This window comes from Vicugna pacos, chromosome 10 (genome assembly GCF_048564905.1).
Source record: "Vicugna pacos chromosome 10, VicPac4, whole genome shotgun sequence".
Lineage (NCBI taxonomy): Eukaryota > Metazoa > Chordata > Mammalia > Artiodactyla > Camelidae > Vicugna > Vicugna pacos.
In genome coordinates, this window is record NC_132996.1 from 5752084 (window position 1) to 5770318 (window position 18235).

The 18235-nt window shown below is 40.7% G+C and overlaps 1 protein-coding gene across 1 annotated transcript in view; it reads left to right on the forward strand.

Moving 5' to 3' along the window:
• MMP20 (matrix metallopeptidase 20) overlaps positions 1-18235 on the forward strand; it is a 53033-nt gene that overhangs the window by 32983 nt on the left and 1815 nt on the right. Inside the window, exons 7-9 of the mRNA XM_006206699.3 lie at positions 3118-3254; positions 4412-4568; positions 17454-17557. Of these exons, the coding sequence (XP_006206761.1) occupies positions 3118-3254; positions 4412-4568; positions 17454-17557 (398 nt within the window). The remainder of the gene's footprint in view (positions 1-3117; positions 3255-4411; positions 4569-17453; positions 17558-18235) is intronic.

Consider the following 18235-nt stretch of genomic DNA (forward strand, 5'->3'; position numbering starts at 1 on the left):
ACCGTTGGCTCCTGGCTACACAAAGGTCATCAGTGCAGCTAAATATCTACCAGCAGGTCTGTAATATCAGTGAGCTCCATTGTTTTGCCCTCCTTATCAAAGATCAGATTTCAGGCCATTGATACGAAGTTTATTTTCTTTATCAGTTCCAGTATATCCTGCAGTTGTTCTTTTCCAAGTCCATAGATTTTTTTTATTTGCTTTTAAGTCCATTTACAGAGGCATTAGGAGGTTACTTGCTAGATCTTTTTTTTTTTTTGGTCAATTTTAATTTATTTATTATTGTAATCTATAGCTCTCAGTTTTTAATCCTCTCAGTGTGTGTTCTATTGCTTTATTACACACCAGATGCAATTTTTCTTCATTAGTGGACTGGAAATTCTCATGATTCCAGATTCTTTTGGAATTTGTGATGCTTTACAGAAGTATCAGGTAGAGGCAGTGTTTATTCCGACCTTAGGAATAATATAGTGTATACATTATAATATGTCATGACAGTGTTTAAACTAAGTTTTCTTAGCTTCAGCAATACTGATATTTTGAGCCAGGCAAGTCTCTGTCATGTTGGGCTGTTCTGTGCATTGAGGGTCTTTAGTTTACACTCTACTCACCAGACTCAGGAGCTTTGCCCATTCCTGGCTGTGACAGCCAGAACTCTCACCAGATATTTCCAAATGTGCCCCAGGGCACAAATTCACTCTTGGCTTAGAATGACTAGTTTACCTGAGTTTAGTCCTCACAATACCCAGGTCATCCTAAATCAAGGTTTATTGGGTCAGGAATGTAGGATTCTACTACCAGGAAAAAATTCCAAAAGTACCTTCCTGGTTTGCCTACTTAATCACTTCACTTTACGGCCTCTCATGTTCGGTCGTTCGGGACATCAGTGTCCTGTAACTTCAAATGAAAAATCGGGTTTAATTTTGCCCAAAGTCACTTGTTGATTTTTCAGTGAGAAATGAGAGAAAATACTTCCCAGCTTTCGGGTACCCAAGGGAAAGCAGCTGGAAGTCAGCTGTACCTCAGCAGAGACGTAATTCAGGGGGAGCCTGGTTAATGGAGGAAGTGTCTGCCCCTCCTCCTACCCGCTCTCCTCACTTCCTCATCCCCATCATTACCATTGCCTGAAGGGCACACTTTGTGACTTCGTGAGCATCTAGCACAGTGCCTTTAACAGAGTCCGCCTTTCAGAATTATGTATTGAATTGAATTAATTGAAAAACACATGCTTTTGGGTTCTTCACCAGGTTCCCAATTAGTCCATGATTTTGCCCTCCTTATCAAAGATGTGATTACAGACTGTTGACATGACCTGTTTATCTACTCTTACTGCCTGAGTCTCCTGGGTACCCAAACCTGTGCTCATTTCGTGGTGGCAAAGAGAAAGGAGAGGGAGAAAGCAGTCTCTCTTGCCTTCAGAAAGGGCGAAGTCTGATCGGGCAAGAGGTGAAGTTATTAACAAAGAAAAACACAAGGCTGAGACGAAGCAAGTAGATGAAATAGGACACGTGATGGAAATCAGGACAGCTAGGGTCCAGTTGGTTCTGTCTACCGCTAACCACCCACTGACTTTTGGGGCCATCCGCCTTTCTGGGTCTCTCTTTTTCAGCTGTTAATACAGATGATCTAGGTAAGGCAGGGATGTGGACAGCCTGGGGCCAGGAAGTGTACCTTCAATGGACCCCTGCCACACTGAGTATTGTCCATGGTGGGTGCCCAGATAATAATTTTTATTTAAATGGCAATATCTCCCAGGTGGCACTTAACAGTTTATGAAGCCCTTTCATATGCATCATCACTTTTGAGCCCCATCATGATCTCATGCACTAGACGAGGCATTGTTATTTGCATTTAAGAGATTACAAAACAGACTTGGACAGACTGGTCAGTAGTGTCATTGGAACTCCTGCCTCTAATCTTCTAAAACACCATGTGCTTTTCCTTCTGCATCAGGATGCTGCTAGTAATGAAGAAACATTTCTCTCAACATAGCTCTCGTTTAGATTTCGTCATCAGCTTGAAGTGCCTCACCTGCATGGCTTCACCAGACCCCTAAATGCAACAGCACATTCCGCTGTGGGGACACTGTTCCCAGAGCGTCGTGAACTTAACTCTTTGCTGCACAGATTGCTCTAAATTATAATTGCTCAGTCACTTTTCTGTCTCTGCTACTAGATTACAAGCTTCTTGAGAGCAGGGCCTGGGTCTTATTCAGTGTTTCATCTTTGATGTCTACCTCAGTGCCTGCTGATTGGTGCACCATAAACATTTGTGAAATTAACTAAAACTCAACATAAGATTTGAGGCATTCCAAAACTGACTACACGGAAAGTGAAATGTCAAAACTTTATTACAATTTTCACAAATCATTTTATGTATTGATTCCAGCTCCTGTGGAATCAAGTAAGCTATTCGTATTTTTTAAGAATGATTTTCACATCTGAAATTCAAAAGGGACCACATTTACCTTGAAAGTTTCAGCCCAGTAACCGCACGCATACTCCCACAATTTTATGGAAATAATATTGAATAAGTGGATGGTTGAATTGCTAACCCTGAAGATAATGTGTGTGTATACATGGCCATCGGGTCAAAAAATATAAACACTTTCGCTGGATAAGTACACGAGCAACATAATTTATAATTGTTAATGTCTTTACAGTTTTTACTGCAAATAATTAGCATCTCCCAACTACAAAGTCTTGGCTCATTTATATAATATTCATAAAGTGTACCTAGATGGTCTTTATGAGATTCTAATTTTTAAAAGGCCAGAAGAGGAAAGGGAAATTTGTAGCAAATGATACTTGGAACGGGAAGATGTGTAGCTTAAGTGTATAAATCATTGATGTTACTTCCTTGCTGTATCCTTCCATGTTTTGAACATCCTTAAATAAATGAAGGAAAGGGGGTTGCAGAGATGCTAAATGAAGGAAAAAGGAGAAGGATCTGTTTACTAGAATCCAAAACCTGACGCTCCCTTAAAAACCAGGCAAGGGCAAGAGGCATTTAGAAATGGCCTCTGAAGCGTGGTTTGCGGTATGTTTCAGCCCAAGTTCGACTTCAGATCTAAATCAACCCTTGACCTTGATTTCTTCTGGTTGATTTGCCCAACAGGATCTTCTGGCGTCGGCAGGTTCACTTGATGTCAGGGATCCGGCCCAGCACCATCACCAGCTCCTTTCCCCAGCTCATGTCCAATGTGGATGCAGCTTACGAAGTGGCTGACAGGGGCACAGCTTACTTCTTCAAAGGTACCCCAAAGGTCCCACACAGGAAGAGATGGCAGGGGACAATGCCCAGTGTGTTTGGAACATCTGAAATTGTCAGCATACATTAGTGATCACAGAGGGTGCTCCAGGCACTCCTTCCCCTCAGATTGGGTGTGAAATACCCCTCTCCTGTCTTGTAATGATGACGGAATGACAGTGACTATGGACAATGACAGAAATGACAATGACTATAGAACTCTTTTCCAAGCCAAAGAGCTATCCTAGTGAGGCTCTGTGATAAGTGACAGCGTCCAGGGAACTAGAAGGCTGGTCCCTGCCCCCAAGACTCTGCCCTGAGTGACGTGGTATACTCCACTGAGAGCCTCGAGTTAACAAAACATGGCGCCCTCAGGACGACAGTATCCTTGCTGTTGGGCCCTGCTCAGAAGTAGCTGGGCATGAAGACGCTGGTGACTTCAGGAGGTGGACACACAAGAAACCAATCTCTGGCTCCAGCCCTTTGTTTTGTTTTGTTTTTGTGGGGAGAGGGTAATTCAGATTATTTATTTGTTATTTTTTTAAATGGAGTTACTGGGGATTGAACCCAGGACCTCATGCTGAGCACGCGCTCTACACTGAGCTGTACCCACCACCCCTTCCAAGCTCTTTAATATCTGAGTGCCTTTAGGAAGTTATCTAACTGCTCTGAGTCTTTGTTTCTTCCTGCGCAAAAGATTATAGTAACATCAACCTTGAAGACGTGACAATGGCTAGCCAATGGAAGTTATCCCATAAGTGGTAACTATCAATTTTAACTTGTCTTCTGGTTGCTAAGATACAAGGATAGAAAGCTAGTTTCAATTTAAGAATCACAGCATTTGTGTGTCACTTGCCCCTTCTCTCGCATGTACATATGAGACTAAAAAGAGATTATACAGATGAAAATCATCTGAAAAAAAGTGTTAAATTTAAGACATAATTGATATCAATATGGTTGCTTAAGGCATCCCTAGGGATTTTTGCCTCCAGGGCAAGTTTTAAGTCTTTTACTGAATTGAACAGAGGCTTCTGTCTCTCCTATTGCGTTGACAAATATCCCGTAAACTAGCCCTCTTTGTGATCCTGCAGACAAATCCTCCTGCGTGAGGAGCATCACTAAGTGGTACAGAGTTTTTGTCAACTTTAATTTCTGTTTCCAGGACCCCACTACTGGGTAACAAGAGGCTTCCAGATGCAGGGTCCTCCCCGGACTATTTATGACTATGGGTTCCCAAGGAACGTGCAGCGGATAGATGCTGCGGTCTACCTCAAGGACGCACAGAAGACCCTTTTCTTTGTGGGAGATGAATACTACAGGTATGGCTTTCCTCCTTCTGCTTGTCCAGACGTAGTCCATGAGAAGGAAAAGTCCTTTTGCTGAAAAGAATGCAAGGCACATTTGTAATAGGTCCATTGACTTTTCTTGGCCACTGGGGTGTCATTCACTGATCGTTGACTGTCTCCAAGCTACAGAACCACCCAAATAAGTGAACCATTCATTCCATAATCCCATCGTTTGCTCTCCAGCCCGTGAAACATCCTAAGCTTTCAAAGTATTCATTAACTGGACCCCCAGTGGCCTAAGAGAGTGAATGTAATGCCTCCAGCACAGAAGTTCCCACTGGGAACGCCTGGGGGGAGAACTGACCCCTCTTCTGTGAGTATCAGTGCGTTCCGGAATACTCTGTGACTTTGTGCGAAATGAATGTGGTCATGACTGTGGGGCTCTTTGAAGGAAAGTTCTGCTGAAAGAAAGAGGCCTTATTGCTAAGTTCTTTTACCTAACCCAGAACATGACGGTTCTTCTTGTCCAAAGTGGATCATAGACAATTTCCATACCCGTCTTGCAGCAAGTTCACATAAATAGATCTGAATAAGGTGCCATCAGTCATCCCATCACTGTGCTCAGGGCCTCACCGCATCTCTCCTGTCATCTCACTGTCTTGTTTGATTTCTGCTGGAGAACTGGGAGCCTCTCTGTCAGGCTCTGCCTCGGCACCTTCTCTGTTCCGGGTTCTCACTTTAGCTTCACTTGTTTTTCTGAACTTCAAGAGAGAAGTGAAAACAGTTGCTAAACGGTTGACTGTGCTCAACACTTTTGGTCCCAGTCAGGATCAGGCAAGGGCCCAATTTTGGTCCAAGGGTTTTCATTTTATTCTACATTATTTATTTTGAAATGACCATTTCTGTGGCATAATATAAATTTATAAATAAATCCCTGTCATCTTCTTCCATTTGACTATCTTCCTCAGTCTGGGGCTGAGAAAATAATACAACTTGAGCGCAGAGACATTTCATGAAAAGGGAAAATGTTTTCATAAAAATGTCCAGCAAGCGTGGACCCTGCTGGCTCTTCTGGACATTCAGAGCCCTGGTAGCATTGCTCACAGTGTCACAGGCTCTCATGACTTGACACTTCCAGCCCAGGGCTTCAACCGCTAAGCCAGCTACTGTTCTGTTGGAACTTTCGGTATGAAATAGTGACAGTAACTCACTTATTAAGTCCCTAACACCTGCTGGGCATATTCTCCGAGAGCTCTTTTTAAGACAAGGTGGTTGTCATCAGCGTGCTGGCACACAGGAGGATGGGTGGAGAAACCCAGTTCTCCCTGTGGAGTTTTAGAGAGTGACACCCCAAGAGGCACGTACGGGCAAGCGTGCGAAAGTGCGAGTTGTGACGATTCACTTAATTCGCCAAAGCCTGCTCACGGCCTGGTTCTCATTGCGGGGATTCGACGCTCTCATTATCTCTGTTCTCCATTTATTGCCTCGTCTTTGAACTAATCTGCCACCCACCAGCAGCCGCAGCGAAGCCTGTACCTCCGATCAGGCAGGACTGAGGCTTAATAGCTCACACAAGAAGCTTGGTGAGAAGTTTTCCATTCTCTGTAAATTTAAGGAAGGGGAAGGAGAGAGCCTTTGGTTTTAACAATGCCTGATCCCCGCTGAGGAAATAGTATTGAACCTTTCCAGCTCAACCTCTGTGAGTGTCTATTAAGGAGACGTTTTTAGCAATCTACATAAAAGACATTCATTAAGAAGTCGGCCTTGGGCATTTAACTCAAATGTTAAAGAACTCACCTTGCTGGTAAGGAAAAGAGACCACAGCAGGCACTTTTGATATTAACCTCCCCAGGTTATTGAAAGTAGTAAGTGGCACAATGCATGTAGATACATAGCACACTGCCTGACACATAGTAGGTGTGCAAAAAGAGTCACCACTCAGGAATAGTAGGAACTTCTATGGTCATCTACAAAGGATGGCTTAAAAAGGTGTGATAATTAACAAATGATGACTTCAACCTCAATATTCCTCAGAAAAGCAATCCAGCCAAAGAGCTGGTCAAAGGGAATTTCCTTTTTAAAAGCTGGAGGGCTCTGACATTGTCTTGAAATGTCTACCTTTGGCAAAGCATAGACAATCCTTTCAGCAATAGGTATCTCCTACTTCACACTCGCCGACACACACTGGTTTACACACTAAGGAATAGGACAAATAACCTTGACCTACGAAAGTTCAGGAAAAGCTATTGGGTCATCTTTATTAATAAATCCCCTTTATTAATGGATGTTTTCCATACATTTTGTTCAGCAGGGTCTCACGTGGATGACATCTTATTGTCTTGTGAAGCCCTGTATTTGTTAGCAATTACATTCAGCTGCTAGTAAAAAAGTCCAGAAGTAATTGTGGCTTAAATATAAAAAGGTCTTTTTTCTCATAAATGTAAAATGTCTGGAGTTCAACAGATTTAGAGCTGGTAGGGTGGGTCCATGGTCATTAGGGACCCAAGTGCCTTCTGATTCTTTGCTCCAGTGGTAAAATGTGGCTTCTGCTCCCGTGGTTGCCATGGGATTCAAGGAGGCCAGTGGAGCCCCGGCCATTACATCCTGATCTACACAGGAAGCAGGAGGGCTGGAAGGAAAAGCGAAGGAGATAAATGAAGTTCTCTAGGTAAAGCACATGAATGCACTCAAAAATACAGATGGCCACAGCCTCAAGTTATAGACCAAGAATTTTACTGTACTGACACCCATTGACAGTGTGTTAGGATTTACTTCCCTTAGCATCCCTCAGATTTTTCTCTGGTCCTCATGCTAGTTCAGTCTGTGATACAAATAATGTGCCAAGGGAAGAAAAGGCTCTGGCTACGCTGGTTGTCAGAGAAGCTCTCCATGAACCCCTAGGGTTGGGGACCAGTTTTAATTAATGACTGTCATGAGAAAAGCACCGAAAAACTTCCCCTACTGAGGACTGAGGGTTGGCTTGGGGCCAGGTTGATTCAGGCTCTGAGAGTGAGAACCCACATGTCAGTGTAATAGTAACATGGGGCGGGGGGTGAGGAACTACAAAGCAAAATCCAAAAAGGGGCTCTACCTTGCCAACGCCATCACGTGCCACATCACCAAATGACATTCCAGTGAGATTTTACTAACAAGTGTTACTTCTCCATACATCTATTTGCTTTGCTTCCTTCCTTTCCTTTTTCTAGAAAGCCCCAGAGATCCAACCAGTTTTTTTTTCTTTACATTACTTTCACCACTGATGACTAATTTCTCCCTATAGAGGTTCTCCCTCGCTTACTAATAGCAGAGCAGTGATTACACCAAGGAGTCTCTGAGGACTCGGGGGATGCCATCAACTCCATCATTCTTTGAGATGGGCAGTCTTTTCTAATTTTGTGTAAAGCGACTTGAAAATCTACATCAACTCCATCATTCTTTGAGATGGGCAGTCTTTTCTAATTTTGTGTAAAGCGACTTGAAAATCTACAGGTCCCAGCCCTTTTACCCTCCTAAGTCACTCTTTCCGTACAGATAGACTGGAGGCATCACTGATCCAAAGTGGGATACAGTCTTCCAAATTCTCTCCTTCCTAGATGCCCCAAGAATCCTGGAAATGGATCTGTTTATTTAAGGATTTTATTGTTAGTCACCATAGAGAAGTAATAATAAGTAATAAAAATAGGAAAGACAGGTAGAGTTCAAAATCTTGTTTTTTTAACTCTTAAAAATTTTTTTTTAATATATTGACAAACTACCACATGCAGCCTACATATATTGGACATGATTATGTGCCAGGCTCTGTACTAGGACCTTGACACTCGTGAGAAGGCACAAAGTTGGCTGTTTCAGAGTGTGGACAGGAGTAAAAGAGTGTTCGTTAATCTCAACTCTAACAGCAATCATCTGGCAACCTGATCGCCCCTCTGTTTTAGTTTAACCATCTTCAAAATTGAGGCAGAAATAGTATCTACTTCACGGCCTTGTGGAAATGAATGAGGAAAATGTGAAATGTCTGTCGTATAATAATTATTCAATTCATGCTGAGTGTTATTAACGTCCTCAACAAGTCTTAGAGTAAACGTATAGATAAATAAATTAAAAGCAAGCCAAGTGCCACAAGGGGCCTCATAGAAGACTGCACAGGGGTCAGTGGGGCAAAACAAAGAGGAAATGGCCAACTCTAGCAGAGGTTGTTAAGAGAGAATTCTTAGAGGAAGCAACGACTGAGCTTCATCTTGAGAGTTGAGTAGGAGTTTCCCAGATGAGAGAGGGGCAGGACGTCTTCCAGGCACAGAGAGCAGTTGAAGCAAAGGCACTGAGGCATGACAACTAGCATGTGTGTGGGGGGGAACCTCAAGCAGTTCAGTATGATTGGAACATGGGCTGGAGTGAGAGATGTGGCCCAAGCATGTAGATCACGGAGGGCCTATGCCTTTCCAGGGAGATCAGTGTTAATTTATAGAAAAGAGGGATATCTTTAAATGTCTTAAATAAGAAAGTAACCCAATACGTTTTTTGTTATAAGAATATCATTCTAACACAACATTGTAAATGACTATAACTCAGTAAAAAAAATATTTAAAAAGAGAATGTCATTCTGGCAGCCGTGTGACTGGATTACAGAAGGACAAGACTGGAAGTCAGCTCAGCCAGTTAGGCCAGGAAGCAGTGGGAACCACCTTCACAGGGCTTAAAGAAAAACCCTCAACCAAGACTCCTGTAGTCAACAAAGTTTACGTTTCAAAAATGAAGGCAAAATAAAGACATTCCCAGATCAACAAAATAGAGAATTTGTTGCTAGCATCTTCCTCATGAGAATTACTAAAGAAAGTTCAGGCTAAAAGCAGGTAACCCCAGTCAGTAATATGAATCCACATTAAAAAAAAAAAAAAAGAGCACCAGTAACTGTAATTATATAATTGTAAAAACAGATAAATGTATGTTTCTCTTCTTAACTGGTTTTAAAATTAGCTGTATAAACCTATATATATATATATATTTGTATCATTGGGCCTATAACATATAGAAAGATAATGTCAATAACATTTGTCAATAACAGCACAAAGGAAGTGGGTGGAAGCAGAATTGTATTAGGTTAAGGAAATGACACCAGATGGTAACTCAGATTCACAGGAACAAAAGGAGAGAGCTGGAAGTGGTAAATAGGAAGGTTAATGTATCAAAAACTGTAAATGTAGATATATTTCTCCTTTAGTCTCTCATCCTCTTTAGAAAACACTAAACTGTATAAAACGGTAATTACCGCAACGTATTTCGGGGATTTGTAACAGATACAGATGTAACGTGTATAACAATAATACCACAAAGGGGGGGGGGGAGGTAAGAACTAGAACTTTACAGGAATGTTTCTGTATCTCATTGGAAGTGAGTCAGTGTAAGTCTGAAGCAGATTATGGTAAGTTAAAACATATACGTAACACAACATTGTAAACTGACTATACTTCAATAAAAAACAAAAACAAACAAACAAAAATATACGGTATGCTCCATAGCAACCAAGAAGGAAATAACTTTTTTAAATGGAGTGAAAAAAACCATGAAAGAAATTTAAATGGCATGTTGGAATTTTTTTGCTCATGCAAAAGAAAGCATTAAGGAGGGAAAAAGGAACCAAAAAGACATGAGCTGTGTAGAAAACAAAAAGTAAAATAGCAGATATAAATCTAATTGTATCAATATTAAATGTGACTAGATGAAACAATCTAATCAATTGCAAAGACTGTCAGACTGGATAAAAAAGAAGATGCAATTGTATGCTATCTACAAGGGACACACTCTATCCAAAGGTACAAATAGACTAAAAGTAAAAGGATGGAAAAAAATACATATGCAAATTGTATAAGCAACCTAAGAAAGCCAGGGTGGCTATGCTAATATCAGGCAAAATGGACTTTAATATAAAAAATATCACTAAGGATAGAGACATCTTACAGTGATAAAAGGATCACTCTACCAGGAATATAGGACAGCCTAACAGCAGGGCCCCAAATGCATGAAGCAAAACAAAACAAAACAAAGAAGCAGAGAGAAGACAACAACTGAAATAATCAGAGACTTCACTGCTTCACCTTCAATAACAGGCAGAACAACCAGACAACAAGATCCATTAGGAAGAGAAGACTTTTACAGGCTATCAACCAACCAGACCTAACAGATGTCTATGGAACACTTCACTCAGCAAAAGCAGACTACACGTTCTTCTCAAGTGCATGTGGCGCATTGTTCAGGATGGACCACATGTTAGGCCCCAGCACAAGCCTCAATAGACTTAAAATCATCGAAATCGTACAAAATATCTTCTCTGATCACAATGGAGAAAAGCTAGAAATCAATGCCAGAAGGAAAAAGGGGGAAATTTACCAACATGTGGACATTATACATCACACTCTCCAACAACCAGTGGGGCAAAGAAGAAATCGCAAGAGAAATTAGAAAATACTTAAGGATGAGTGAAAATGAAAACACAACGGATGAGGACTTACTGATGCAGTTAAGGCAGTGCTCAAAGGGAAGTTTATAGCTGTAAACGCTCAAGTTAAAAAAGAAGAAAGAACTGAAAGCAGTAACTTAAGACACTGGGGAAAAGAGCAGATTAAACCTTAAGCAAGCAGGGAAAAGGAAATAATGAAGATGACAGTGGAAATGAATGAAGTAGAGAATATTTCAGCAATTTGAGAAAATCAGCAAAACTAAATTTGGTTCTTTGAAGAGATCGAGAAAATAGACAAACTTCTCCCTAAGCTGATCTAGTAAAAAAGAGAAGACTCAAATTACTAAAATCAGAAATGAAAGAGGGAACATTACTACCAACCTTACAGAAATAAAATGGATTATAGAGGAATGAACTATTGTATGCCAATAAATTAGAAAACTTAGAGGAAATGAACAAATTCCTGGAAAGATGCAAAGTGATCAAACTGAGTCAAGAAGAAACAGACAGCCTAAACAGAGCTGTAGCAAATGAAGAGGTTTAATTCACAGTTAAAAAGTGGTCCACAAAGAACAGCCCAGGCCTACATGGTTCACTGGTGAATTCTACCAGAACATTTAAAAAAGAATACTCAATTTTTCAAAAACTCTTCCCAAAAAATAGAAGAGGAAGGAATACTTCCCAACTTACTGTATGAGGTCAGCATTAACCTTATACGAAAATCAGAGAAAAGCATCAGAAGAAAGTAAAACTTCGGACCAATATCTCTTGTGAATATGGATGGAAAAATCCTCCAAAAAAAAAAAGAAAAACTAGCAAACTAAATCCAGCAACATGTGAAAAGAATTACACACCATTACCAAGTGGGAATTTTTTTTCCAGGAATGCGAAGTTAGTTTATCATCTGAAAATCAGTTAATGTAATACACCATATCAACAGACTGAAAAAAATTTTTAAATGTATAACCATCTCAATAGATTCAGAAAAAGCATGTGACAAAATTCAACACTGTTGCATGATTAAAAAGCACTCAACAAATTAGGAATAACGGAAACTTTTTCAATCTAATAAAAGGCATCTGTGAAAGCCCACAGCTGATATCATACTGAGTGATGAAAGATTGGATGCTTTCCTCCTAAAATCAGAAACAAGACAAAAATTTCCATTCTCACCATTCCTGGCCAACATTTTACTGGAGGTTCTAGCCAGGACAGTTAAGCAGGAATGAATGATATAAAAGGCATCCAGATTGGAAAGAAAGTAAAACTGTCTTTCTTTCTATGTCATATTATCATTTATATAGAAAACCTAAGGAATACTCAAGAGGAAAAAACTGTTAGAACTAAATGAGTCCATCAAGTTTGCAAAGTGTGAGTTGAAAAAATCTATTGTATTTCTATACACTTCAATGAACAATGCAAAAAACTGAAATTAAGAAAACAGTTCCACTTATAACAGCATCATGAAGAAAAACATACTTAGAAATAAATTTTAACAGAAGAAGTGGGGAACTTATAGTCTGAAAACTGTAGAACATTTTTGAAAGAAATTAAACAAGATCTAAACAGAAAGATATCTCATGTTCATGGATCAGAAGCCTTAATACCTTTGCTCCCCAAAGAGATCTACAGACCCAACAGAATCCGTCATCAGAATACCACTGGTTTCCTTGTAGAAATTGTCAAGCTGATCTTAAAATTGATATGGAAACTCATAAGACCAGAAGAGCCAAAATATGTTGAAAAGAAGAACAAAGTTGGAGAACTCAGATTTGCCAATTTCAAAACTTACTAGAAAGCAATAATCAAGACAGTGTCATACTAACATGAGGACAGACATCAATGAAATAAAACTAACAGTCCAAAACTAAACCCATAGATCTCTGCTCAGTTGATTTTTGGCCAGGCTGCTAAGGCCATTGAATGGGGAAAGAACAAAATTAAGAAGTAAAACAAAATTAAAGGAGTAGACAGGAGCTCCAGTTTGTACATGTGTAGTTTGACATGCTGATGGGAACCAAAGGATGGAAATGTCTAGAAGAGAGTTGGACATACACATCTTGAACTCAGAGAATTCAGGCTGGAGAAATAAATTTGCATTTCATCACACAATCAGGTGGCAATTGAGATCATCAGTATTTTTCAACATTGTTACAAATTCTTTGTTCCAGAATTTTCTCAGAGTCACTTTCCTCATGGGGACCTGGTTCCTGACCCCTGTCTAGGATGGTACACGGCAGCTTCTGCCTCTTCTCCCTTCTCTTCATGCCTGACCACTCTCCTCCTGCCCTCTCTGGCTTAGATCATAAAGGCTCCTTCCTCCATGAAGGCCATGTGATTCCTGGCTAGAAGTGGGTTATTAACTTCAGAGGGGATTCCATTTCGCTAGAAGGGTCTCCTTGAAGAAACTTCCTGAAACTTATATCTTAGATATTTATCATTAAATACCCCTTTTTGCCACCCTTTCTCACATTTTCTTTAAGCAAATTTTAGCAGACTCAATTCTCCACTCAGTACTTCAAAGAAGGCAGAATGGAGCCAGCTTTGCCATTGACATATGTTAAAAATCATCACAATTGAAACACCAGAAATTCCTAACAAATCTAAGTTCTGAACATAAAATTAAACAACCTGCAGGCACCTTACCTAAACAGTCCCCAAGTCCTGAGCTTACAAAGGTGGAGACTAAGATAATATATATGAAAAACCGCATCAGGTATCTAAGGTAAGAGACAGTCTATATTGCTAGTAAAACTTAACTGTTAGCAATGATTTATTTAATGTCTATACCCACTCATCAATAGTAAGTGATGAAATAAATGCCTGTAAAGGTAATAGACACAGTTACAGGTCAGTCGTATTTTGTTGGTGTTTAGGTTTCACAAACAAGACCTCAGTGATGAGAAAATATATACAATGACTTTAGCATGTACCTAATATACATAGTATATATATTATAAGTCATTACGCCAACATTCTCTAGCCCTTCGATCTCCTTTTCTCAACCTTGCTTCCTGCTGCAAAATGTTATCCTAATGAAGTATGTTTAAAAGATTAGGTGAAGACTAAACTCCTCTATGACGTAGGGTCCTGGGTCAGATCTCTCAGCTTCATAACTAGCCAGTCAGTTAATTGTTCTTGGGGCCAAAATAAACTACAAACTCTTATAGCTTGGGCCAGCCCTTGATGTCTACATGTGCCAGGCATGTGTGTGTGTGTGTGTGTGTGTGTGTGTGTGTGTGCACGCGTGCACGTGTGTGAATTTCTCTCATCCTCAGAACTGCTGTTTGCCAGATAAGGAAACCAGGGCTCAGAGCTCAGATCACTTTCCCTGATCACAGCACCAACAGATAGCAGAGTCAGAGCTCAAACCCAGAGCCTTCTGACCACACAGGTTGTGCTCTTTGCTCTGGGACAGAAATGTTCAAATATCTGTCCAAAAATCAAGGGCTAGGTCATCACAGAGTTTTCATCAGTCCACAGAAAAATAAGAATAGCACAAGATTATAAACAGAGGAGGACATGGTCTGGGTCAGTATTATTGGCAAGAACCATCTTGTATTCTGAGATTATGTCCTTTCTGCCATTTTTGGAGTTAAAGTTTCTTTTGTTTGTGAAATGATCACGAAAATAGGTGGTAATTTATATTTTGATGGTTTGATGGTACTGTTGTTGCTTGGTAAAATGAAAAGTAGATAACTCTATGTTAATTATATAGGCCCAATTTACATGGTGTCTACCTAAGTGGTCCAAACAAAATACATGTTTTCATCTAACCTTAAAATGCTGATTTATGGGTCAGCCTGATACTTTGCAATAGGTTCTATTGAGAGTTATACTCTTTGGAAAGCAGTTATAGGTTAGGAGGCAAGAGGGCAGAGAGGGGTCATGTCAGAAAGACAGAGGGACTATTAATTACATAAACAGTAGAGGGGATGGAGGAAACAAACAATGACTTCACAACTTTACGGAAATTTCTGTATAGGCTTTTATAAATGTGATTGAAAAGTTAAAATTCTCAACTGGACATTGCTTCTTTAAAATTTCTTCTGAAATTTTCTTCCTATATAATCTTACTACCTTCAACATACTCTGAACAGATATATAAGATTTTAGATGGCATCTCCATCCACCTCAGCAAACTAAGCAGACAGATAAAAAGGGAAAGAGCTCTTTTTCAGATCTTTCTATTGGATTAACAGTCATCACTCCCCCCAACCTCTTTTTTTAATTGAAGTATAGTCAGTTACAATGAGTCGGTTTCTGGTGCACAGCACAGTGCCCCAGCCACACATATACACACATATTTTTGTGTTCATATTCTTTTTCATTAAAGGTCCTTACCATCATTTTCTCTTTAAAATATATTCCTGTATTATTTAGTTTTCCTGTTCTCAGAAGAGCTCCTTCCTCTCTCCTTTCATACTTTCCAGATAATCTCCATCCAATTTAAACACACAAGCAGATCCCACCTTGTAATAGGCTTCCCTGCGGACAGTCTTTAGTCACTTGTTTGGAACTGAGAACACGTTTTTCCATAAAACAACAGAAGTGGTGATTAAGTTCCCAAAATCACTCAGAAATGCCTGTTTAACATACACAAAGGTACGGCAGAACTCTAATTACAAAAGCGCAGCTTTGAATCCTCTCTTCAGAGCAGACAAAAGAGGATAAAGACATGAGAGGCACCTCCCATTTTCCCTGAGCATACGGGTCACCATTAGGCAAAGAATTCAAAGTCAGTCATGCCCTGCAGCATCCACCACCACATGTCCCTCTAGATCTTGATACAGACAAGCCAAATGCCTCTTGCTCACTTTGTGCTTCCTTTTGCAACCCACTCCTCCAATATTTTAAGCTTTAGAATTACCTTCCTCACTTCCTCTAGTCCAAGCTTCCCCTGCTTCAATACAACTGTCTCAGGGAAGTGAGAGAAGAAAACCTAGGGAACAAAGATTAATATGTGAGCAACTCATACATATTTATTACGAAGGACCTAGATTTCAGGCACTGGAACAAAGTGAACAAAAGAAATCTAAGCCATGGGGGAGCCAATATGCCTGGCTGTCCTTTCTTCTTTCCCTCCAGTCCTTCCCTAACTCCAGTCCTGGCACCACTCCTACCTGCCCTTCTGAAAGTGTACAGGTGCCCTGTCCCCACACTCAGTATTAGCGCTTCTGATGATGACAAAATACAATAAACGGCTTCCATTTTTATTTGTGCTTCCAGTAGCTGATACAGCTCAGTTTTTCCCTTGGCCTACTGGAAGGTCCTAATGGCTCTCCTGGAAAGGGAGTTTGGACTTCCACTTCCGGGAGTTAGCTTCCGCTCTTGTCCTCAACGCTCCGTAAAGCAGCTCAACCAACTAGTCAATCTCAGCCTGCATTCTTCCTTCCCGGTGTTCGATCCTCCTCAGTGTTGTAAGAGATCTGTACCCTGGCCTGAGCACTCATTGCCCCATGAGAGGCATATTTCAGGAGAAGGTGGGTGTGATCTGCCCCCACAGGAAACTTCCCCAGTGGCCTGGGCACCAGGAGAAATTGTCTGACCTTTTGGTGGGAAAGGAGTGGGGAGTCCACCCTGGGAATGTCCCCACTGGGAGCTCTGTGCTGAGGAAAAAGGGACTTTCTCACACTTTAATGAAGTCTTCTGGAAGGGGAGAGAGTCAGCCCTGCCTACATGCTGAACTCGTACAAGTCATGCTGATTCAGACAAGTCCCAGCCTTTTTCACAAGGGGTAATTTAGACCACAAAGAGCTGTATTAACTAGTCTTTCGAGTTATCATTGCCGGTAGATGTGGATTCAGAAAAAGAAGCCTAAACTGCTATCCAGTCAGTTGTATGACCTTTCCGGGAAACAAAAGCAATTTAATTCAATGACAGTGATTCAGAAGGCAAGGGCTCAAGATTTTCTTCCTTCTCGTTTATCTGTTGGCCATTCACACAGTTATTCATTCATTCACTGTTTGCTCAGTCCTCCTACACGGGGACATAGCAAGAAGCTCATTGGTAAAAGCCCCTGTGATGGGTTTGCAGCTGTTTGGTGAGCCCAGAAATTCATACGTGGAAAAGTGAGAAAGAGAGAAATGACAGCAGTAAATAAAGCACTGAAAATGTATGGAGAGCTCCCTTTGAAAGGCAATCATGTTTAAGTTATAGAAATTTGATGCTATAATATATGAATAACTAATTCTAAACAATCTATCTGGAAATTTTTTAGAGAATGTCTAGAGCAAATGACTCCCAAACTAGTGGTCCCGGAATCTTTGCAACCTGGGAGTGTAATGATAGAGTTTGTATGTGTGTGTGAGTGTGTGTATGTGTGTATGTGAGAAAGAGAGACAGAGACAGAGAGACAGGGGAACAGAGAGAGGTCCAAAGTAAGCCATCTGTCAGCCTGGCTAAATATGCCTGACCAGCACAGTGTCCTCTTACTGATATTACTTATGAAATAATCCTTCTTCCAGCTACGATGAACGAAAAAGGAAAATGGAAAAAGACTATCCAAAGATCACCGAAGAAGAATTTTCAGGAGTTAATGGCCAAATAGATGCTGCAGTAGAATTAAATGGTGAGTGTTTCTACTGAAACCTTTCTTTGTGGAAATTGTAACAAGAAAGCTGGGCTGTGCTTTAACATCGCAGAAAATAGGTTTTCACACGGAAGTCCTTGGTTCTTACTCTTTTTTGGCCCTGAGTCCCTGATAAATTTAGCTAATCAGATGAACCACTAGGAGGGTAGAAAAGGTCTGCCTTTGCGGTTCTTCCTTTACAAATCGGAAGTTTTTAAGGTATGGCTCAGTCCTCCAGTCAGCTACGTCATAAAGTCCACCCACTCAAAACTACCTTTTCATCTTTAAAATGCACATGCTCTCAGCCTTCCCAGTTCCTTTCCCCACTCCATCACCCAGCTTCTGAAATCTACCACACAACTGGGAACACTGAATTGCATCGAACGAGGTTGAATAAATTTAACGGAATCGTTTGAATCAGTCAGTCAACACATTCTTCTCGAGTCTGTTGCCCAGAACTGGGCATGGTTCAGAAATGCAAAGACAGTTCCAGATACGGTCTCTGCTCTTGTGGAATGATTACTATCTTTGGGAAATGCCCCTCCATCCAACACAGATGAAGTAACTGGGAAACAAGACAGTCTATAATTTAGTATTGCGTTATGTGGTAGTCGTCACCATGATTGCAAGAGGTCATCTGAAAAAGGAAAAAATCGAAGAGGCATGGGTACTTGCAGA